The following is a 23,162-nucleotide window of genomic DNA, read 5'->3' on the forward strand; positions in this document are numbered from 1 at the left end:
CTTCTGAAGGCATAGCAGTGCATCTTCAACAGGAAAGGTTGATTTGGCTTGTCCAGTGTTCGCATGTCCAGGTGAAATATGACACAATCATGAGAAAGTCTCAGTGGTTCAAATCCTTTATAACCATAGAAGGGCAAGAGCTCTGAGTATTAGGTTACAACTGAGAAAGTGACACCTATTTCTCTTTCATTTCCTTTGATTCTCTGATGCATGCTTTACAAAGATGTAAAAATGATGTATTCTTTACAAAGAAAGAAACCCCAGATTTTAAGTGAGGCCAATGTAGGGAAATTTATCAGGATAACCCCAGAGACTGCATAGGAGCTAAAGAGATGCCTGACCATCTAAGAAGATACAGGAGGTTTCTGAGAACAGATTATAGAACAACTACACAAGGTAGCTTGTCCTGCTGGCCTTGGATTGTTGGTTTGCAAATAACTTTTGTGAACAAAAGGTAAAAGTAGATCTCATTTTAGGTTTAAATGTCCTCTAAACTATGTTTCAAAGTGGCTTGATGGTCTGAAGACATTTAACCTGAAAAAAAAATCTTCTTGCAAATAAGACAGTTTAAAAGAGTAATCAATGATTAGGCTGGTTTACTGGAACATGCAATGCTTATTGTTTGGACAGAACCTTCAGATAAAATTTATTGTATGACTAATGCAGAAGTTGTGTGGGTAATTCTATTCTCTTGCAAAAAACAAGGATTCTTAAATGAAATTCCATGTTGAGGATGTAGTATGAGACATCTTTAACAGTGGCTGAAACACTCTGAAAATATCTAAGGATTTTTAATTGGGTGAATTTAAATAAGTAAGGAAAAATGTAAACCTTAAAGAATTCAGGATAATGTTTAAAATACAACAGTAAACTTCTTTCTTTCCATGGGAAAATCTCTACAATTTTTTATTATCCAGGCATTCATTAACTAGAGCTCAATAAAGGACTAGGCAGTAATTAGAAAATCAAAGAGACAGAATTTCACATTTTGTGCAATTCTCTTTCCCTTCACAGCATGAGAGGCCTTTACTCTTCACCTTCCACCTTTTTGCCAACTTCACGACTCTTTGCTCGGAGCTTGTTGACCTGTGACTCTGCAATGTCAGCCCGCTCCTCGGCTTCCTCCAGCTCGTGCTGGATCTTGCGGAACTTGGAGAGGTTGACATTGGATAATTCCTCCTGTGCACATAGGAAGAGAGATAAATGTGTTTTAAAATGTTTAATAATATTTCTCCTGTAACACTGCAATGGACATAGTGTGGTATTTTGCCCTCACATAATGAAGAAAAAAAAAAGGGAAGAGTGTGAATAAGCATTTCATTAGTTCTAATACTTCTAGAGAGAATCCAAAGAAATAGCTTAAATGATAAATGTTTAGATGGCTTATAAGATATATAAGGAATCCCTTTCTGAATATGAAGTGCTAATGTACTTTGGAAATTTGAATAAATATACATTATTGCAGTTATTTCCATTTTCCATTTACTTACTGCCATAAAGTTATGTATTACAGTTTTAAAGTGGTTTTTTTGTTTTTTTTTTTTGTTCAAGGCAGAGATATGAAATAATGAACATAAAAGGAAGCAGAGCCCTACTCCCCCAGTTATGACCTGAGCCTTTACTGCTCTTCCCAGTGATGCAATAGTGCTCACAGAAAATGTATTCTACTGCCATCTAGACCCCTGAATTGTTCAGCCAGAACAGCTGTTCATTCCAAAACAATAAAAAAGTTGGAATGGAGCTATACAGGGGAAAGCAGCTACACAGAATTCCATCTCCAGCTGACTGGAGACTGGTGGCACACAGGAAAACTTACAGCCTCTTCAGCTTGTCTCTTATATGCTTTCACTTTCATTTGAAGTTTGTCCACCAGATCCTGCAGCCTGAGAGCGTTTTTCCTGTCTTCCTCAGACTAAAGAGAAGGACAAGAAAGAGAAGCATTTAATTGCCCCTCCCGTTTAAATACTCTGCATAAAACAGAGAATCACATTCATGATAGACAACTGCTGTCCAGTAAGGCAGACATAATAAACCAGATCTTCTTGACATGCTCAGAAAGATAATTCATGCTGATGTTCAAAGTCTCCTGACTGTGTGGCTCAGGACAGTGAGAAATCCCTAAGTGATACATTTGGGCTTTCTATAAGAAAAGAGGTGTGAGGTCAAGGAGTCCTCCTGCCTTACCTGGTAGGTCAGCTCCTTCACCCTCCTCTCGTACTTGCGCACACCCTTCACGGCTTCAGCGCTGCGCTTCTGCTCAGCATCAACCTCCCCTTCCAGCTCCCGCACCTGCAATGACAAGTCCACTTTGGAGCTTCCCTGATGGCTGCTCACCTGACATGGCTGCTCATGCATTAACAAAAGCCCTACTCACCCTGGCCTCCAGCTTCTGGATTTGCTTCTTGCCTCCCTTCAGAGCCAACTGCTCAGCCTCATCCAGACGAAGCTGCAGATCCTTCACTGTCTGGTCCAGGTTCTTCTTCATCCTCTCCAGGTGGGCGCTGGTGTCCTGCTCCTTCTTCAGCTCTTCTGCCATCATGGCTGCCTGATGAGAGCAAAAGAGCCAAAGCCATTTTGGGGCTGGAGACCTTTTAGGGGGAAGGCACTTATCTGAAGCAGTGCAAAGAACCCCCAGCTCACATCTGTGATGGCCTTCTTGGCCTTCTCTTCAGCATTGCGGGCTTCCTGGATCGTATCTTCCATTTCACTCTGAATTTGGGAAATATCTGTTTCCAGCTTCTTCTTGGTGTTGATCAAGCTGGTGTTCTGTTGAGCAGCAGACGTTTGTTTTGTTAGCTCATTATTTCAAATAAAGAACATTTCAGGATTTTGAATAATTTCAGACATAATTTTGTGAAAATATGATACCACAGATTGCTCTTTTTTTTCCCCTTCAATGATTAGTTGTATTACTTGGAAAAAGAGCACTTGAAATGACCTGCTCTGCGTCTCATCCACCAAGAGTGGTACAGAAAAGTAGTAAAAATAGAGTGAGGGAAGTCAGTGAAATGCCTTCTCTTCAACGTAATTAAGAAAGACTAATTCACTCTTGGAGAAAATTTGTAATGTTGGTAGGATGGATTCCTTCCAGAATCTTTTCAGCATTTGAAACCAGATTCTTTTTTTTAGATTTCAGCACTTGACTCATGGATTACTGTTATAGCATGTAGTTCATGTCACAGTCTGCTGAGCCAGGAGTTCATACCCATTTCTCCCTAGAGTTGACAAACATCAAGGAGTATCAGGATTCTCTGGTGTTATATTTTAACTGAGAAAGTAGTGAATGGTGGTGTAGTCTCAGAGTTTCAGTCCCTGACTTCTCAAATAGCGGACCATTTGGGATGTGTGACTAAAAATCTTGACCCTCTAAGTGTCCCTCCCTGGGACATTTTGTTAGGATGCAAAGAAAGTAGAAGCATGGGTATCATTGAATGCAACCTGGGAACACAGACAGTGTACACACTTCTTCAGTAAAAAACTCTTACAGTTCCACGATGTTTATTTCAGAACAGACTCTAATCTTCAAAGGTGCGCCTCCAATATCACTTGGAAAAAGCATCCAAGTATTCTCCTACTTACGAAGAGTATAATTTCTCACCAAGTGACTCACCTGGGTATGGAGAAGCTGTACACGTTCACTTGCATCCATCAGTTCCTGCTCAGCCGCCTTTCTACACCTCTCTGTTTGTTCTAGTGCTGCCCGTAGCTCTTCAATTTCAGCCTGCAGCAGGTTTGCTCTGCGCTCCACCATGGCCACCTGCTCCTTCAGGTCCTGTTGTGCCCTGAGGGCATCATCCAGGTGTATCTGGGTGTCCTGTAGATCCATTGAAAGAAATTTTAAGCAGATTCAGAGTTGTTTGGCATGGAGAATATCGGCTCAGATATTTCTCTGCAGGCACCTTTTGTTAAACAAACCTTGAGCACTCCCTGTGTGTTCCTCAGGTTCTTTTGTGCATCTGCAGCCTGGCGGTTGGCGTGGCTGAGCTGGATCTCCATTTCATTCAGGTCTCCTTCCATCTTCTTCTTCAGCCGCAGGGCTTCATTCCTGCTCCTGATCTCAGCATCCAGGGTGCTCTGCAAAGACTCCACGACTCGGAGGTGGTTTCTCTTCAATTGGTCAATCTCCTCATCTTTCTCTGCTATCTTCCTGTCAATCTCAGATTTCACCTGGTTGAGCTCAAGCTGGAGGCGCAGAATCTTCCCCTCTTCATGTTCAAGGGAGGCCTGGATAAAAAAAAAAATTAGATCACTTTTTATGAGACAAATGTTGGACCAGAAGCTCTCAATGAGAAGGAGAGACATGTTTAGATAATGGCTTTTTATAGAAACACTCTTTTCCTCTTGTGCCTGGGAATTATGTCCCAGTGCTCATTAGTCAGAGATCCAAGACTTAAATGAGAGCAACAAATGATGCTGTGTACCTCAGCTTCCTCCAGGGAGGCCTGGAGTTCAGATTTCTCCTGCTCAATCTGCTTCTTGACTTTCTCCAGCTCATGAATCGCCTTTCCTCCCCCAGCAATCTGCTCCGTGAGGTCAGAAATCTCCTCTGGGGGAGCAAAGACCAATGTCATGGTCAGGCAGAGAGATGGATGGGAAGGGCCCTGCTACACCAAGGTGACAGGCATCTCTGCAGACCTGTGGCCACAGAGCCGTGTGGAGTGCTGGGTAGCGGTGGTCAGTGAGAAGGCCCTGCCAGCAGCAGAGGGCCAGGGACTTACGCTGCAAGTTCTTGTTCTCACGCTTCAGCGTCTCCAGGTGGTCCAAGGACTCCTCATAGGCATTCTTCATCTTAAAGAGCTCTGTGCTGAGCGAGCGAGACTCCTTCTGGGAGGCTTCCAGCTCAGCCTGTGTTTCCTCATACTTCTGCTTCCATTCTGCCAGGATCTGAAGAGAAATGGGGTGTGAGTATGGAGGTGACAATCAGGAGGGGAGGCTCTGCCCAGGAGCCCCAGGGCTGAAGCCCAAAAGACCTTGTCAAAGTTCCTCTGCTTCTTATCCAGAGCTGCGCAGGCAGCATTTGATCTCTCCACATCAATCATCAAGTCCTCCACTTCATTCTGCAGCCTCTGCTTTGTCTTTTCCAGGGAAGCACATTTGGCATTGACAGCTTCAACATGTTCCTCTGCATCCTGCAGGCGCTGTGCCAGCTTCTTCCTGGGAGGAGGTAAGCACAGGTCCACGTAAGTGGGGAAATAGGATCTTGTGGTGTGTAGTCAGGATGTTTGTCACAACATCACATTTATCCACTTGGTAGTGTGTGATCCCTGTTTGTGCAGACGTGTAGGAACTCTCCCATCCAGTGGCTCTATTTCTGTGGCTGTATCCTGGGCTACAGCAATTGAGACTGTGCTCTTTACCCTGCTGTTCATACCAGCATCCCTCTGCTATTCCCCATCTAAAGAACTTTGATGATCCTGCCTTTCCCCAGTGTGCTTTTCCCAATTGCTCTCATCCTGGCACCATGCCCAGAAGTAGAACAGTGGATTCTTTCAGGGAACGTCACAGTGGTCTCCTGAAACTTCTGTTCTCAGTGTCTCCCAGTCTTCCTCACCCGCCCCACATACTTGGCCTCCTCCAGCTCCTCTGTGCGCTGAATAGCGTCTGTCTCATATTTGGTTCTCCACTGGGCCACTTCACTGTTGGCCTTGGACAGGGCACGCTGCAGCTCCCCCTTGGCCTCCTGCTCCTCCTCGTACTGTTCCCGCAGCAAGTCACAGTCGTGGCGAGCAGACTGCAGGGCGTGGGCCAGGGCATTCTTGGCCTTTGGGAAAAGTAGTAGTGTGAGAAAAATGGAAATATTTTGTAAAAGAATTACTTCATAATGTGCAGAAAAGAGGGAGAAGAGCTTGCTTGGGGAGACTTGCACCGAATTATATATATGTGCTTTTTGTCCCTCTCATCTTTTTGGTTTTGCAATTTCATATGTATCTGAAGCTTTCATCTGTATCTGAAAGACAGGATTTGGGGAGCCTTCTTACCTTTATCTCTTCCTCTAGGTGCCTCTTGAGTTCTTCAATCTGTTGGGTAAATCCTTGCTTGCCTCTTGACAATTGAGAAATAAGAGCATCTTTTTCCTCCACCTGTCGTGAATATTCACCTAGGATGGTTCAGATGAGTAAAAGAACCTTCTTATTACTTATTTAGAAGTATTGAAATTGATATTTAAATGCACATAATATAGTTTGGCTAATACATTTTTCTTTCTTTCATGGAATCCTAATCACTAATACCTATGTTTATCTCTGAGTATGCTGAAACATTTGTCCTAGAGGCATAAATGAGATATATCATGCCCCTTGTCCAACATCTAGCTAGTAAGTCCCACATCTGACTATGTTACACTAAGTCAAGTGAACACTTCAAACCTTGAGCTTACAGATGGAGTATATGTGCTCAGGTATATCACTGTCCTCTGCTGAAAACCCCCTGGGAAGTAGAAGGATGAAGTTTAGTTTATGAGAGAGATTGTTTCTTTAAAACTCCAATGACAGAATCAGAACAGTCTAGGTTGGAAGGGATCTTGAAAGGTCATCCAGTCCTCTCTGTCTTGGGAAAGGGAGACTAGATGAGACTATCTAGCACCCTGTCCTTTCATGTCTTGAAAACCTCCAGTGATGGGGACCCGACCACACTGGTGAGGAGGTTGTTCCACAGACTGTTTTTTCCAGTCCCTGAATCATGTTACATGTTTTTTGAAAGCTACAGGTCATATACTGGTCTATATGTTAAAAAACATAAATGTCTTACCAGTTTCTGTTTGTAGACGAGCTCTTTGTGCACTAATGTCATTTATTGTGCGCTGTTGTTCCTCCTCCTTTCTCTTGATCTCACTGAGTTGATCTTCTAGGGAACGACACATCTTCTCCAGATTTGCCTGTTTGCATGAAGAAAAGAATCAAACATGACTGGAGATTCAACACATAACTACTGAGAATCACAAGTCCTATGAAGGATAAAAAAAAAGAAACCAAAGCTTTAGACTTATACTCAAAATGTCTCAGTTAGCAAATATATCTTTCTATGAAATTTGGATACCTATTTTGAACACTTATATAATTTATTAATGTACACTCATTTTTTTCAGTAGATAAAAAGGATGATGGTATACTGTATCATGAGAAAACAGTGTAACTTTCTGTTCATCTCCGAGTGATTTTTGTCATTAAAGTGTTTAAGGCAGGAAAAGAAATACAGGAATTAAAAGGAAAGGGTGGGGTAAGACTAAATCCTATTATAGAAAAAATGAAAAAACTTACAAGGTCATTGTCTTACATTTCACAGCTGTAATAGTCTGAACCATGCAATGAGACCCTATTTATCCTTAGGTTAGCTGCTTCAGATAAAATTTTTAACTCTCACCCAAAGGGTAGAACATATTATTATAATAATACTGAAATATTTAAACTCAAATTCAAGCTATAGAGTTCAGCTATTCATGATGAATAGTTTCAAGTTTCAAGTATGAATAACATAAATTTCTATGTTAAAATATAAATACTCGATTAAGTTTGAATTACTACAAAGAACTATTTCAGTGCCTTGGCTTTGGAGACAGACTCCATGTTACTGGCCAGGTCGTCAATCTCCATCTTCAGCTCACTCTTCTCCTTCTCCAGCTTCTGCTTCACCCGTTGCAGGTTGTCAATCTGCTCCCCAAGCTCAGCCGTGCTGTCCGCGTGCTTCTTCCGCAGGGCGGCAGCCGTGGCTTCGTGCTGCAGTGTGGCCTCTTCCAGGTCACGGCGCATCTTCTGAAATTCTGCCTCACGCTTCTTGTTCATCTCAATCTGAGCTGAGGTAGCTCCTCCTGCTTCTTCCAGGCGCTCGCTGATCTCCTCCAGCTCCCTGGAGAGGTCAGCTCGCTGCTTCTCTGCTTTTGCCCGCGATGTTCGCTCTGCTTCAATTTCCTCCTCCAGTTCCTCAATACGAGCCTGGGGAACATTGGGAACAACCCTTCATACCCACACCTTTGTCCCAGTTGATGGCTTTTGGATGGGTAGAAAGAAGGAAAAGAGACTCACCTGCAGCTCCTTGATCTTCTTCTGGAATTGCATGCCCAGGGCTTGCTCATCCTCAATTTTGCTCTGGATCTGGCTGATTTCAAAGTCTTTCCTTTGGGCAAGGCAAACCCTGTTAGTGCCTGAACAAAACCACCCAAGTGCAGCAGCCCAGCACTCAGGTGTCCCACAGCCACACTTACTTCTTCAGTTTCTCATCCAGCTGCTGTTTATCATTTTCCAGATCCATGATGCTGTCATTTGACAGCTTCAGATCTCCTTCCAGTTTCCTCTTGGCTCTCTCAAGGTCCATGCGCAGTTTCTTCTCTTGCTCCAGGGACCCTTCCAGCTACAACAAACAAGACCATCAATGTTCTACCAGCCAGGTCTAACTCCACACCTGTCCTGTTCTTGCTCTATGCCTGTGTGCTTACATCATCCACTTGCTGCTCCAGCTTGGTCTTTGCTTTGGTCAGAGTATTGACTTTGTCCTCTTCTACCTGCAGGTCATCCAGCGTCTGCTGATGGGCCTCTTGGAGGGCTTTCTTCTCTTTTGTCAGCTTCACAATGGTCTCATCCAAGGTTGCCATCTCCTCTGTGAGGTTTTTCACCTTTGAGAAGAAAGGAGCAAGTGTAAATAAAGGAAGTTGAGATAGAAGTCTTGTAACAGCACAGTGGTCTTGAGTGAGGCTTGCATGAACAGTTCTGCCTCATACCTTGTTTTCAGTGGCATGTTTTTCCTTCTCAACCTTGGCCAGTGTTAGCTCAAGGTCATCAATATCTTTCTTCAGCTCTGAACATTCATCCTCCAGTTTTCTCTTCTTAGCTGTCAGCTCAGCATTTATCTCTTCTTCATCTTCTGCTCTCTCTGTCAGCTCCTTAATTTTGGCTTCCAGCTGGATTTTAGTTTTGATGAGCTGGTCACATCTTTCCTCAGCATCAGCCAAACCATCAGCTTCCTACACATGATAAATTTTAATAATATATTATTTATACAGGTTTTTTTTTCATACTGGTTTTCAAAAATGTAGTACTCTTCTCAATGCAGCTTTACAATGTCCTTTATAGGTAAAGCATTTCAAGAATACAAGAATATCTTTTTGTTTTCTACTGCGCCCACCCCCCAAAAAATCTGAAGTATTTTATCATACTATAAGATCTAAACTTTTTTTGTGGTTTTGTTTTTTTGGGTTTTTTTTTCTTAAACTTTGCTCTTGTAACTCCAACATTGATTTTGAAGCCTGAAATCAGATATGATAGTATCTCCTTTGTAACTTCTCTTCATTTTACTTATGTTACATTGGACTGGAATGGAAACTTGCATGAAGTTCTGATGAAGAAAACTATGCTGTCAGATACGTTCTTAAAATAAGCACTGGTTTGGGATAATGTGTTTATTACTGAGACATTTGGGATCATTTTATGCAAGACATTAGGAGCCAAAAACATTAGTAATACTCACAGCCTGCACTTGGAGCTGCAGGTCATTTTTCTCCTGCACCAGTTTTACCATTTTCTCCTCCAGCTCCTTCCTTTTGGCCTCAGACTTTGCAAGCTCTTCCTTGGTTTTCTCAAACTCTTCCTTCATGTTTGCCATCTCCTTCTCAGATTCTGCACTCTTCAGCAAGGGCTTGATCTTGAAGAACAGCTTCATCCAGGACCAGTGCTTCACATTCATGAAAGACCTCACATTGTACTGGATGCAGAAGATGGACTCCCTGAAATGTAATTAAAATATATATTATGTTACATACTTTTGAACTTATAATACATACTAGTCTATACAGACATATTACATGAAGGTCATGTATATACATACATATACTATACATGTATAGTAATTTATATTATAGTACTATATCTTAGTGTGTGTAAAAATATATTGTATAGTATAAATTATATATTTCCTAATACTATTTTATATATATATATATACACACTACAGGTATCTCTAAAGATAACTCCCTAGTGTGATGTAGATTATTAATCTGTATGGACATTCTGAAGTCCAGATGTTTGTCACATTCTCACAGGTAAAGAAAAAGAAAACCTCTAGAAGCTGAATTGATCCCTTTCGTAAAACTTATTCAAGAGAAGAGCATACTTGTACTAGAAGTAAGTGTTTCTCACCTTCAGTTATAATGGTGCAGTAAAATAATTAACTTAGACTAGATAACTGGTTTCTGGACATATAATGTAGCCATTTACTGAATTTATTAAAAAAATAGCGTAGAGGGTGATGTAGGTTTGAAACAATCATTTTTTCTACAAGTGAGATTATTACTTTTCCTACTGCCAGGGTATCCTCCCAAATACATCCATATGGGTAAACCGAATTAATGAGAACAAATGAGACTTGTAGAGAAGCAGCTTATTTTCAGTTTTGCCAATGAGATTTGGCCCAGCAAGCCAAATAAGTATCTACCTCCTCTCCATCATTTTCTTGAACTCCACTCTCATCAGGAAGCCCCTGCACCTTGCCTGTGTGCGGGTGATGAGCTGGGCCAGCTTCTCATCTCTCATCTCCTCCAGGAGTCCCAGTAGCCCAGCTTTGAAGAACACCTTGAGATAGGGAATGTTGCAGTACATTATGTCAGGTATTTCAAGCACAGTACATAATGTCAGGTATAATATGCACGTATATATGTGCATGTATGTATGCATGTATGTATGCGTGTATGCACAGTACATCAGTCAAGCAGCATTTGTACCTTGGTGTGACCAAATTTATATTGGGTATGGTCCACATCGATGGATCCAAGGAGCTTCTCAGAAGCCTTCTTGCTGTCAATGAACTGTCCCTCTGGGATGGCACTGGCATTAAGCACCTTATACCTGCAGGAAGAAGAATATAAAGAAGTTCAGGTAGGAATCTGATTCAATCAAACCTATAGTGATGATGCCATTGTCAAGAATCAAGAGTGGACAAGTGTGAATATGGCTGAACTCTGTTCTATTGTTTAGAAATAATATTTTCATGGGTAAACGTGTTTTTAGGAAAAAAAACCCTTACACTTTCCTCAGTCCAGAAATTGACACAGAATGGGTACTGATTTCCATAAGTAACAGCTGACATATTTCACATGCCCTGTTATCCAGTGCTCTCCAAATGTGATCTTTATGTGCAAGAAAAAAATATGTGGAGAGGTAAAGAAATTCTTCATCCTAAATAGTGGCAGTACAAACTCTCTGGGTATTTTCCAGCTGATATAGAATACGATGCAAGATCTTTTTATTTTATTTGTGGTTTGTTTGTTTCGGTTTGGTTTTGTTTTTTTCCCCAACAAGTTAGTCTAGAGTATTTTCTAGTTTTTTTGTTGACATTTCTGTGCTAATGACTGAAAGTGATAATACACTTGCTACCCAGAAGTTAACTAAGTCTAAGCTAGTCAACTTCATTTCTGGATAGATAATTTAAAAATGCTTTACCCCATGGCAGAATATGAAAAAAGGAGTAAATAAAAGCCCATTGAAAATTCTTATTGTTTTGTTAGCTGTAGAAAGAGACTGGATTATTAGCTTGGACAATTCACTTTTATATGCCTAAAGTTAGGTACAATCTACTTCTCCCATAACTGCCACAGTGGTTAAAACTATTAGGAAGTATACATCATTAAGCACTGGTGGATATGTTGGAGGGTGTATGACATGGAATCTGACCTCTGTTTAAAGTCTGCATAGGGGATTCTGCTGGGGAATCCTTTCCTGCAAATTCTGATCCCTTCTAGCACACCATTACACCGCAGTTGATGCAGCACCAGCTCATGTTCCATGGCACCTAGTGAACGACATAATGAATTCATTGTACTACACAGAGAAGAACACATTTATCATATATTTGAATGTTAACAACTTACCAGGTGTTTTTGTTTCATTAGGAATAAGGCATCGCACAAAATGGGGATGTGTGCTCCGCAGGTTGCTCATCAGCTTGTTTAAGTTTTCCTTAAGAGCAAGAGCAACAGCTTGCTTTAGAAAATGACACTTAGACAACCTCAGTACTAGATGGAGTGAAGGCACTGTGATAAAACCATGAACAGTACTTTTTTTTTTTTTTTAATACAGCTTTTTTTCTGAAAGATTATTTCCAAGGATTCAACGAGAATCCTTCTTTGTTATGAAACTCGTGGCTTTTTCTTTTCTGAACATGAAAATTTTATATATTAGATGACTCTAAATCTCTTCTGAAATTAATTTTCTGTATCTTTTTCAAAATGCAGTAAAATTTATAATGATAGTTCTACAATACCCGGAAAAGAGCCGAAACAGTCTGGAAGGAAGAACCCTTCTTCTTAGCGCCCTTCTTGCCACCGCCACTACTCTCTAAACAAAAATATTTTTTAAAAAAGAAATAGATAACAAAAGCACATGGTTAGAATCTGAAAAACTTTGTGTGTTCATCTTAAAATAATACAAAATGTAATAGTATAAAAATTGTAATAGTGTAAAAAATTGCAATTGTATACAGTGTTTAAAGTTACAACGAGAGCCTTGATTTTTTTCAGATGAAAGCAGAAAAACATCTAATGGCTGAAGAAAGGGCAAACAGGAAATGTAACATTTTGCAAAGTAAGTTATTTGAATTAAATCCCTAATGAATAGACTAAGTGTAGTCTTTATGTATTTTTACATTTAAGAGTATGAATAAATTTAGTAGCATGTTGGTCTTTGTGTTAATGTTGTAGTACAACTTCCTGATCCTAAATATTAAGGTCCCTAGAGAAATGTAATATCCTTTATTAGTCTAAGTGACTAAGATGTGTAAGTAGATGAGATTTCATGTTTCTAATTTTTGAAATGTTAGTATTACTGCAAAATATTACTGCAATTTTTTTTTCTCGTGAAAAATATACTTTACTGAATTCAAGGAAATCACCTGCTTCTGCCCCACCAGCAGAGGCAAAGAGTAAGGCCAGTGTCTTCAATGATGATTTCTGGTATAGCCCCACAACAGTTTCATTCAGAGGGTCCTTGTTCTTCTCCAGCCATCCAGCGATGTTGTAGTCCACTGTGCCAGCATAGTGCACCAGGGAGAAGTGGGCCTCAGCCTTGCCTTTACCAGGCTTGGGTTTCTGGAAGTTGTTGGACTTTCCCAGATGCTGGTCATAGAGCTTGTTCTTGAAAGAGGTGTCTGTTGCCTTGGGGAACATGCACTCCTCTTCCAGGATGGAGAAGATGCCCATGGGCTGGAAGAAATAGGAACATGTAAGGGAAGAAAATGTGGAAGCAAAAAGCACAGATAATGTATATCGGGGAGAGGCATGGAAGATAAAAGTCCTTCAAAAAGTCCTCCTCAGAATGTGTAGTCTTATTTTTTCCAGAAAGGGCATTTTGTTACTGGATATGCCATCAGTTATATAAAAACATGCTCACTCATAAGTTTCAAGGTTGTGATGTAATAAAGTATTAGTAGCATACAGATTTGGGGAAGAATTTACACTTCCTAAATGCTTTTTCTTGGAAACAAGATGGAAAACTTCTTTAAACATACCAAAATTGAAGCTGCTCAGTGTATTTACTCAATCAATATGCGTATAAAAATCCTGCACAATTTGACTATGAACAGTGACTCAGACTGAAATTTTTTCCCCATATAAATCATGTGTACTACACAACAGAATCCCATAGACAATGAAATAAAAGACAAAATACAAAATTCTTTAAGCCCAGAAAGAACCATGCTGAGTTCCACACATTAACAGTGGTCTAAATTGTGCATTGAGGTTTCCTTTTATGTTTCACATCTAAAAAGCTATTAAGTTGTATTGGGTCCAGAAACCTTCTCAATGAGCTCAATGCAGGCAGCCAGGTCCATCCCAAAGTCAATGAACTCCCAGTCGATTCCTTCTTTCTTGTACTCCTCTTGCTCCAGCACGAACATGTGGTGGTTGAAGAACTGTTGCAGTTTCTCATTGGTGAAGTTGATGCACAGTTGCTCCAGGCTGTTGAACTGCAGAATGCAAAGAGATTTCACTTTCCCAGGAACACTTTCCATCTTTGAACAGGTTTTATTTTCAACCCATTAAGATCTCCATGATTTGGGGCCTGAATTTCTAGTCATGGAACTGAACAAGTGACTGGCATATTCCATCCTCTGAATTATCTCCCCTACTGCCTCAACATGATTCTGAGCTCTGAAAAGCTGCAGAGCTTACTCCAAGTCCATCTTTTAATCTACTTGAGTTGTCTACACTTCCAATCTATTCCCAAGAGTTCAGAGGGAATCTGGATTCAGTACCAGAAAAATTTTCTTTCAACATGGCATGTTTTAATGCGTTCAAAATCTGTCTCTGCTACTACCTATGAGTTTTTCAACATTTTCTTGTCAGTTCTAAATGCAATTCCCTTCTGCATGTACCAGTAGACATCTGCAAAAAGTTGCAGTCCTTGTGTAGAATATTTACTATGAGAACCCGAAAGTCTGGATTCTCTGAAAAATAAAAGCAATCAATAATTTAAAAAAAAAAAAAGTTTCTTTTGTTTTCCAGTTTCTTAATGACTCTTCCAGGAAACTTGTATAAAGAATGTCCTCTTACATCAAAGATCTCAAAGCCAGCAATGTCCAGGACACCAATGAAGTACTGCCTGGGCTGCTTGGTATCCAGCTGTTGGTTGATGCGAACAACCATCCACAAGAACATCTTCTCAAAGACAGACTTTGCCAAGGCACCAACTGAATTGTATACCTAAAGAAAAGTAAAAGGAAAGTTATCATTCAGGGTAAAAGAAGAAGTTCAAAGTTTTCAATTCATGTAATTTGCTTTCTATCATCCCTTGCTTCTTACCTGCTGCACAGTTTGACCCTTGGTCACATACTCATTCCCCACCTTGACCCGGGGATAACACAGGGCTTTGAGCAGATCTGCTGAGTTCAGACCCATCAGGTAGGCAGCCTTGTCAGCAACTAAGGGAACAAGCATACAGCAGGATCAAATATTAGCTCTCCAATAGAAAGAACACTGGGCAATTTCATTATATAGAATAACTCTATTATATTGAATTATTTACTATTCATTATTATCCAATTCATTGCTGTTGTATTCCTTACAGACATTTTCACTTAACTATCTCAACTTTCCTAAAAAATAGCAAAACCACAGACACTAAAACCACAACTCAAGATAAAAAATCCAACTCCTTAATTTTATATGTTTGTGGTATATGTGACAGATCTGAGATGTCTGAGATGTCTGCTAAGACTCTACAGAAAATGCAGTATGCCTGAGCCACAGCTGCATAACTGATGTACTTTTTTAACCCCCAATATCAAATGAAGCAGCACAATGTTCTCCATTCAAGCATTGTGAGTTGCCTCCAGAATGTGGGCTTTGAAGCAGAGCAGCTTCAGGATTCTGGCTTGCACACCTGCACACCATTAGGAAGTGACTACAGCTGATGGCAAATGATAGTAGCCACCTGTGTTGATAAACTTAAGGCAGTGAGCAAAGTGGCTTCCAGTTCTGTGTCAGCTATGGCAGCACAGCTTGCTTTTCTTCAGCCTAACTCCTACTGTGTCAGCCAGTGGGAGCGGGTTTTAGGCTTTAATGGACCTTACATTTGCATAGTTCAAAATAATCTGCATCTTCCACTGAGCTGTGTTCTCCTGGTTAGAACATGCTTATGTTTCCCAGCACATCCGGGGAACTGTGCAGGCTGAATTCTGGCTCTGAATGGCTCTGAATTCTGCCTGCCTTACTGAGTGTTCTGGTGGGTACTGTGCTGTGGGATGTATCATGCTGGTACCTTCTGTGCCATCTGGCTCTGCCTGCTCCTCACGTTGCTTCTGCTTAAATTTCAGGTTGCCATAGTGCATGACAGCCCCTGTCAGCTTGTAAATAGCTGTCTTCTCATCAGGACTGAAGCCCAGGATGTCAATAGCACTCTAGCAAAAGAATCATTAGAGTGAGAGTACCAAGCCTGATAAAGGTCAGGGCCCACTAAAGAAAAACTTCTGTGCATTACTTACATCCGTGGCCATCAGCTCCTCCTGGTCATTAATGCTGGGAACAGTGATCTCACCTTGACTCACATAGAGATAGTCATATGGGTTGGTGGTGATCAGTAACATCTCTGAAAAGAAGGACAAAACACAGACAAATCCAATGGAACTGGCACGTGAAGGAACTAGGTGTTGTTCCATAAACCTTTGTCTGGAGAGTTCAGTGATCTTTCCTACCAATTAGCTCTGGCTTCTTGTTGGACATGATCTGGTAAAATATGTGGTAACTTCTTTCTGCCTTGAGCTGGAAAGTGACTCTGGACTTCTCCAGCAGATCTGGCAAGGATGGTAGGACAGAGTTAGCACAAGAACTGAGGTGGCTGGAAGGAAAGGGATCAGGCCAGGAGGGTCATTTACATGTTTCAATGTCAGCAGAAGCCAGTTTCCCCGTGGCACCAAAATGGATTCGGATGAATTTACCCTGAAAGAAGAAGAAAGGTGGATTGAGATCTATTTTGCCAATCCTGACTGCAAGAATATTCAAGTCAGTGTGAAAAAAAGGAGTTTTTTCTTAGGCAGCTACTTACAAAGCGTGAGGAATTGTCATTCCTGACTGTCTTGGCATTACCAAAAGCCTCCAGCAGTGGGTTGGCACTGATGATTTGATCCTCAAGTGTCCCCTAGAACAAAAATCCCATTGTCATGATACAGCTCCTAAAGAAATTTGGAAGTTGCAGGTTCCTACCCTTAGGACCTCACCTGCATTTTGCCAGATGTCTCCTCTTTCTTCTTGTCCCCACTCGCTGCAATTGTTGCAAAGTACTGGATGACACGCTTTGTGTTCACAGTCTTCCCTGCACCAGATTCTCCGCTGTGAAACCAAAGAGAGAAGCAGAGAGTGTGTGATCAGGCAGGAGGTCCCCTGGCACTGGGCAGCCCCACAGGGACTTGAACAGGGAGGTACTTACGTGATCAGGACTGACTGGTTCTCACGATCTGTGGAAGGCAGAATGTAACATAGTGTTAGCAGCTGACCTGGGTAAAGCTGGGATAATTGGGATGTAAAACTCTAAATGGAAGTTGGGCCTTCTCTGAGCTCAAAAAGTAGTAGTAGTCCAAGTAGTTCAAAACTGCCTGATTTCCTTTCAGAACCCAACAATAGAAAGCTGAAATTGATGCACAGAGCTGTAAGAGGCATGTGGTCCTCATGTAGTCTATGTCCCACTTGTGTTTCATAGTTCTCATCAAGAAATATAATTATACTGTCATAAAAAATAGAGTATTATATTGAATAATAATTCTTTCTGTACTGTTAATGGAAAAGAGTAGCTATTTAGGCAGTTGGTGAGTGTAGAATTTCATACAATAAAGTGCAAATAAAACACAATGCTGAATCTACGCATGCTTCTGGGTCAGTTTCACTTCAAATTAATTCCCGCATAAATGAAGTTCTAATTCATACAGCTTACGGTGTTTCAAAATGATTTGTCACATGCTACAGTGAGATCAGTGGAGTTTTTAGGTTTACATTGATGCAGAGGGACTTCAGGCACTCACCAGTGAGCATGAACTGATAGGCATTGTCAGAGATGGAGAAGATGTGTGGAGGGGCCTCCTGGCGCTTCTTGCCTCGATAGGCCAACACCACCTCCGGGTTGTACACGGGCAGCCACTTGTAGGGGTTGACAGTGACACAGAAGAGACCCGAGTAGGTCTGTGAGGAAAGGAGACAGCCCGTTGGCTCCACTTAGCCTGGCAGAGCAGTTCCTCCGAGCTGCCCAAAGGGAGACTGTGGCTGGTACTTACGTAGATCATCCAGGCTGCATAACGCTCTTTGAGGTTGTACAGCACAGCGGGTTCATGGAGGTGGGTCATCATGGCCATGTCCTCGATTTTATCATACTTGGGAGGGTTCATGGAGAAGATTTGATCTTCTTTCACAGTCAGAGTCTGTCAAAATAAAGATACATATTTGCCATCTAAAAGTTCACAGAATGATTAAATTGTATTCTCAAGCTTTGAATTTTTTTTTTACTCACTTCTCCATCTTCAGTCTTGACAGTGACCTTCCCAGATTCCCTGCTCTGGATTTTGCTTTTCACATAGGATTGTTTTGCATGAACCACAAAGACAGATGACTTGGCATCAAAAGGTTTGTTCTGGGCCTCGATTCTCTCCTTTTCTGACTTTCGGAGGTAGGGAGCTGCCTCCCCGAAGGCGGCCATCTCAGCATCTGATGACATGGCTGCAGTTTACAAGGGGTAATGCAGCAAGTATCTGTGAGAACAGAAGATATATTACAAATGTGCATAATGAAAGAAACATCATATAGCATAGATTAGATGGTGCTCCCGCTGCATATATCAACTGATCAAATTCACTCCTTCATTTTTCTGCTAATTCAGAGCTCTGTTCTGTAATTTTCTTTTCATTATTTCTCTTTTATACAGTCAGCTCTCCAGGCCTACTGGACAACTCTATTTACAGAATAATGTTTTCTGGTTCGTTATTTATTCATTTGTTGAATCAACAGGAGTGAATTTTTATTTGATTTTTTTTTATTAAATATTAATATATAATTAAATAAAAATTTATTTATTGATTGTTGAATCAACAGATCCTTTCCAAGGTCCAGACATCACACTCAAGAGATATTCCCAATTTGGAATTGTACCTTTTATTTAGTACCTTTCAGACAATGAGATTTGTTTGCAATAAAGCGCAGGAAAAGGCACAGTACACTGGATATGTAGACCAATAATATTATTAGCACTGCTCATTAAAGACATTACCTTGCAATAAAATAGCCCAAGTTGTCAAATATTTCAGTTATTCTAGCAAACAAAGCTGAAATTTTTTTCTTTGATCTTCCTTATAACAGAAACCGAGGACTCTGGCATTAATTTACAACAACTTGAAAAAATATTATCAATAACCCTGTTTATTATTGCCAAAGAATTGTCTTCACTGAAAAGTTTAATGCAAATCTGAACCTGGAATTACATATATTGTTCCAAAATTAAAACTGTTCTAAATTTTTCTTTTATTTTAGCCTTATTTTATTTAGGTTAATCATTTACCATTTGAGTATCTTTTCTGAATAAATTAAGAAGCTTATTTCTTAATCAGTACTTTCAGCAATGCCATACCTCTAGGTGAAAACTAACTGGATAGATTTTCCTGGATATACAGTTTCACTTGGATTGCAGGAAAGATACTCTGGATCTAAAATATTTTATTAAACTGTTTTCTGAACCTTTAACATTTAGCAACTTTGGTATTGGAGTATGTCGAGCCTAACCGAAATAGTATTTTAATAATTATGACAGTATTTTTGTACATTACAAACCTCATTCCACTTATGATTTCACTTCTTAAATATGGAAAAAATTAATTGTCTTCTTAGCAATCAAAGGCAGACTTCATGACAAAGTTTGATGTTAACTAGACAAATGCATGGGTAAAATCACCTGCCTGATGGTTTTGGTTCACTACAAAATCACTATATGATTTTTCACTAAATGAAGTGTTATTAATCAACAGAGAATATTTCACAAAATTGGGTTGTAAAATGGACCCAATCTTTCACCAGCAGTTTTATCATTGCCTGTAGTATCTCAAATTTTCTTTCAAGATTCCTAAGGAATAATACTAGCAAATTATATATTTTAGTTCATACTATGTTAGTATATATTGTTTTAGTATATATATGGATGTTGCATAGATACTGTATATTGTATTTTTGTATACATATTTGTCATTATTACTATTTATCTCTATGGTATTGCAGTGTATAGGATGTATCATAGGTTAGTATACATTATATTAGCATATAATATATATAATATGTCACTAGATCACCTTCTTATAGTATTTGATAACTATTCTGGTTTACATTGTTTTTCCTGAAATTAATGATAAGTTAGCTCTCCTCTACTTACTCAAAGCATGCTAATTATATTCTTTACACGTTAGCCTGTTGACATTTTACAATTTTCAGAGATATATTCCAGTGACAAAATTGGAGAAAAATTAATAATAACTAATGTAAAAAGTAAATAGGAAGAGTGCAAATATGTAAAACTTTGAACTTAGCTGTTTTACCATCTCTCTTTTTCTAGTTGTTCAAGTAGGTATAATTCTTTCTTAATTCCTCTGTGTTTGCTGATGTTTGCTAATATAATTGTATTACAGTTGTGCAGTATTTTCATAGGCACAGAAAGCTTATAAGAAAACTCTGACTAAAATAATGTCTTCTTTTAGCATTTTGATACAAAATATAGTAAACCCATTCCCCAAGATTCACTGTGAAAAATGGAAAGATTACTATCATTTAAATGCATGTCTTCTCCTGTTTCTTTAAGAGATTACCCCTGCTGTTTAAGGTAAATGCAAAACCAAACCAAAACCCTAAACAAAATAAAAACCTCTGTTTTCTTTAAAAATATATTTAATTTATGGACAAGCAATTCTAAACTGCTTCCTGATGGGTTTTTTCTTCTTCAAGATTCTCTTAAGCTTAGGATCTAGTGTCTCTTAATGTTGACACTACATCTGCACTTAATGTAGATTCCTCTATAGAGGAATCCTGTGGAGAATGCAGGCAGTGCAGCAATGATTAGCACTTTTAAGACCACTGTCTTTGAGAATTTTGTTGCAAAGATATCAGCAATCCATCCCAATTATTGTACTATATTTGTATAATGCAAATAAACAAAATGAATACAGCAATTACCAGCACATCTGCATAGAAGTCCTGCCTTAGAGCATCTCTATCTGTCCCTACAGAATGAATAAATCAAATTCTTACCTTTTGTGAGACAAGATGAATAGCTTGCAGACTGGAAGCAGGTCAGTACTGTAAAAGAATTATCAACTTCCTTTTTACTGATGCACAAAATTCCAGAGAAAATTTTTAGGCAGAAAATATATGGATGCCTTGAAAGCAGACTGAAAATCCCAGCTGACACTGGCAGTCCCCCATTGAATGAATGTGTCTGTGGAATGCATTGGTGTTTGTGGAATGCATGGCCAGTTTCCCTTCATCCCCCACCTCCCCAAAGCCTCTGGCACTCTTACCTTAGAGATTTCTGAGGAACAACAAGGCACACTCTTCCCAGGGTACTTTTATAGGGTCTGATCTGCATACGTAGCCACCACCTCCTCTTTATTAAGTCAAAACATTTTTGGCAATCTAAACTCCTAGCAGAATTGCCATTCATTTTAGAAGTGAATGGATATAATTAGACATAACAGGTCTGTGAATCAATCTCCTATAAATAATTTGACAAGAGAGCCTGAGAAGGGGGGAAGCACATGCTCCCTGTGATAAAGATTAAAAGAGGCTACATTGGTGCTGTAATCAATCGAATGGTGACTCAAGGAGAGAAAGTGAAGAGTAAGAGCCAGTGTATTGTCATAGGAAACATATGAGGCTGATGAGGCTGGCGAGGTGAAGGCACAGGCTCTGGTGTGCTGCATGTGCTCTGAGTCTGCAATGTGGCAATGCATGAGAAGTCCTACTGAGATGAAGGGTCATTGCTAGAGGAAAGAAATCGCAGTGAAGGAGGAGGCACCTGAATCGGAACAGAAGAAGCAGGAGTGAGAACCAAGGGATGACATGAATGAACAAGTAGTAAAAATGGACCAAAGCAAGAGAAGGGGGAAGGATAAGTCTGAAGCTAGTTAGAAGGAAAGATAAATGATTAATAAATAGGAAATAAACAGGAGTGTTGTTCCAAAGGAGTAACAAGTCACTACAGACACAAGGGTCAATAAAAGGGCAAAACAAGTTGAAGATAAAAGCCTCTGAGACTGAAGCCACTGAGTTAGATCCCAGAGGAAAGACATAGAAATCCAGCTCTAGTTTCTGGGGCTTCAAAGATCATTTGAACAGGACTATGGAACTATTGTAGTGAGTTTAAGACCTGTATCCCACTGGAGAAATAGATGCTGTCTGAAACAACAGGAGGACATTCAGCACCATTGGTGCATGAGCGCTGTGCTAGATAGATGGAAGAGAAACAGTGATGTCCTGTTCTAGTCTGGAAGATAGGAAAATAAGAGTATCAAGAAGGACCTGAACCCCATGCTAGTATGTGAAAAACATCAATACTGCTCCCTAGGGTGTTCCCACCAAGGTTATGGAGGGTTAAGGTTACACAAGTTCTGAAATGGCACAAGGAGGGGAGTGTTGAAGAGCGCACTGGGTGGAACCTTTCACTGCATTGAGAAACAGTGTCAACCCTATGCAACAAATCTTGATTTAGTTTAGAGTTTGGTTGGTTTTGTTTTTATTTTTGTTTTTGTTTAGTTTTTTTCCCAAAAAAGTTTCAAATTACGGTTCCCATGACAAACAGGGCAATATGAATTGAATCACATTGTAGCAGCTTCACCTGATCCCACATCATACTATCCCCCCACTTACAGCACCTGTTGTGCTCCACTCCCTCTTAGTGTCACCTACTCAAAGGTCTGGATAAGAAAGTGAGGAAATTCCTTCCCCCTCTTCAGCCAGCTGACTGTGTCTCTGTGAGGCCAGTGTAATCCTGGGGGTGGGGAGAAAATTGGCAAAGGTCAGGTTCACATTTGGAGCATTTGGAGTAAGGAATAAGACTGAAGCCTATGGTTTAACCCTCATAGCTTGGCTTTCATCTGAGCACTTCTTTCATGTCTTCAATGCAATTAAATTGTATGAGAACTGGAATACACTGTGAATTTCAGGTATTTCAATGACTCTATAAGTTGTTTCATTTCACTGGTTCATGTAGTTTTGAACTGTATTTAAATTAGCTAAAAAAAAAACAACCAAACAAAAAACCTCCTGGCATAAAATTGGTCAAAACTCTTCTTTCGCAAGAGTTTCTCAAACAGAAAAAGAATAATCTATAACACTTTGAAGACTTGAAAGAGTGTATGAGAAATAGGTTTCCAAATATTTTTTTCAAAATTTCCTTGAACTTGAAAATTTCCCCAACCTGTAATGCTTTTTTTGTACTGTTTTCACTTGTATTTTTCCCTTCAAGGTTTTTACTAAAAGCACCAGAGATATTCACCAATAGCAAATCTTGAACTACTATTTCTAAAACAGATGGAGTTGTGTCCCTAACTCCAGCTGTCTTCTGCTGCCCAAATGTTATTTACATGTTTTATTAAGAACTCTTGGCATTTGAGGGTAGTGGTTTTCTACAGCACTTGAAGGTTGGCTAAAGGATTAGAAAAAGTATCTA

General features: G+C 40.0%; 1 protein-coding gene across 1 annotated transcript; it reads right to left on the minus strand.

Annotated features, from left to right (window-relative positions):
- Window positions 1-872: 872 nt before the first annotated feature.
- LOC139805571 (myosin-1B) lies at window positions 873-20,842 on the minus strand. The gene is made up of 39 exons (XM_071764097.1): window positions 20,744-20,842; window positions 17,973-18,210; window positions 17,740-17,883; window positions 17,491-17,647; window positions 16,902-16,929; window positions 16,693-16,804; window positions 16,521-16,613; window positions 16,351-16,414; window positions 16,171-16,269; window positions 15,961-16,064; window positions 15,738-15,876; window positions 14,780-14,898; window positions 14,531-14,680; window positions 13,774-13,944; window positions 12,871-13,180; window positions 12,244-12,317; window positions 11,852-11,939; window positions 11,655-11,772; window positions 10,706-10,829; window positions 10,420-10,556; window positions 9,457-9,712; window positions 8,711-8,953; window positions 8,429-8,605; window positions 8,198-8,343; window positions 8,019-8,109; window positions 7,539-7,928; window positions 6,748-6,874; window positions 5,979-6,097; window positions 5,565-5,761; window positions 4,971-5,154; window positions 4,719-4,884; window positions 4,422-4,546; window positions 3,916-4,224; window positions 3,611-3,814; window positions 2,641-2,766; window positions 2,375-2,545; window positions 2,185-2,289; window positions 1,817-1,912; window positions 873-1,179 (listed from the first exon to the last, which is right to left on the minus strand). Exons 2-39 carry the CDS (start codon window positions 18,174-18,176, stop codon window positions 1,027-1,029), a joined length of 5,820 nt encoding a protein of 1,939 aa, XP_071620198.1. The 5' UTR covers window positions 18,177-18,210; window positions 20,744-20,842; the 3' UTR covers window positions 873-1,026.
- Window positions 20,843-23,162: the final 2,320 nt, after the last annotated feature.

This window comes from Heliangelus exortis, chromosome 20, assembly GCF_036169615.1.
Source record: "Heliangelus exortis chromosome 20, bHelExo1.hap1, whole genome shotgun sequence".
Taxonomy (NCBI): domain Eukaryota; kingdom Metazoa; phylum Chordata; class Aves; order Apodiformes; family Trochilidae; genus Heliangelus; species Heliangelus exortis.

Bases quoted from the DNA above. Each gene is read 5' to 3' on its own strand.
- LOC139805571 (XM_071764097.1), bottom strand. From the start codon at position 18,176: ATGTCATCAGATGCTGAGATGGCCGCCTTCGGGGAGGCAGCTCCCTAC. The intron at 13,945-14,530 runs GTAAGAGGACAT...TGCATTCTGCAG, and splicing joins CTGGCTTTGAGATCTTTGAT to TTCAACAGCCTGGAGCAACT. The intron at 8,606-8,710 runs GTATGAGGCAGA...TTCTTCTCAAAG, and splicing joins AACATGCCACTGAAAACAAG to GTGAAAAACCTCACAGAGGA.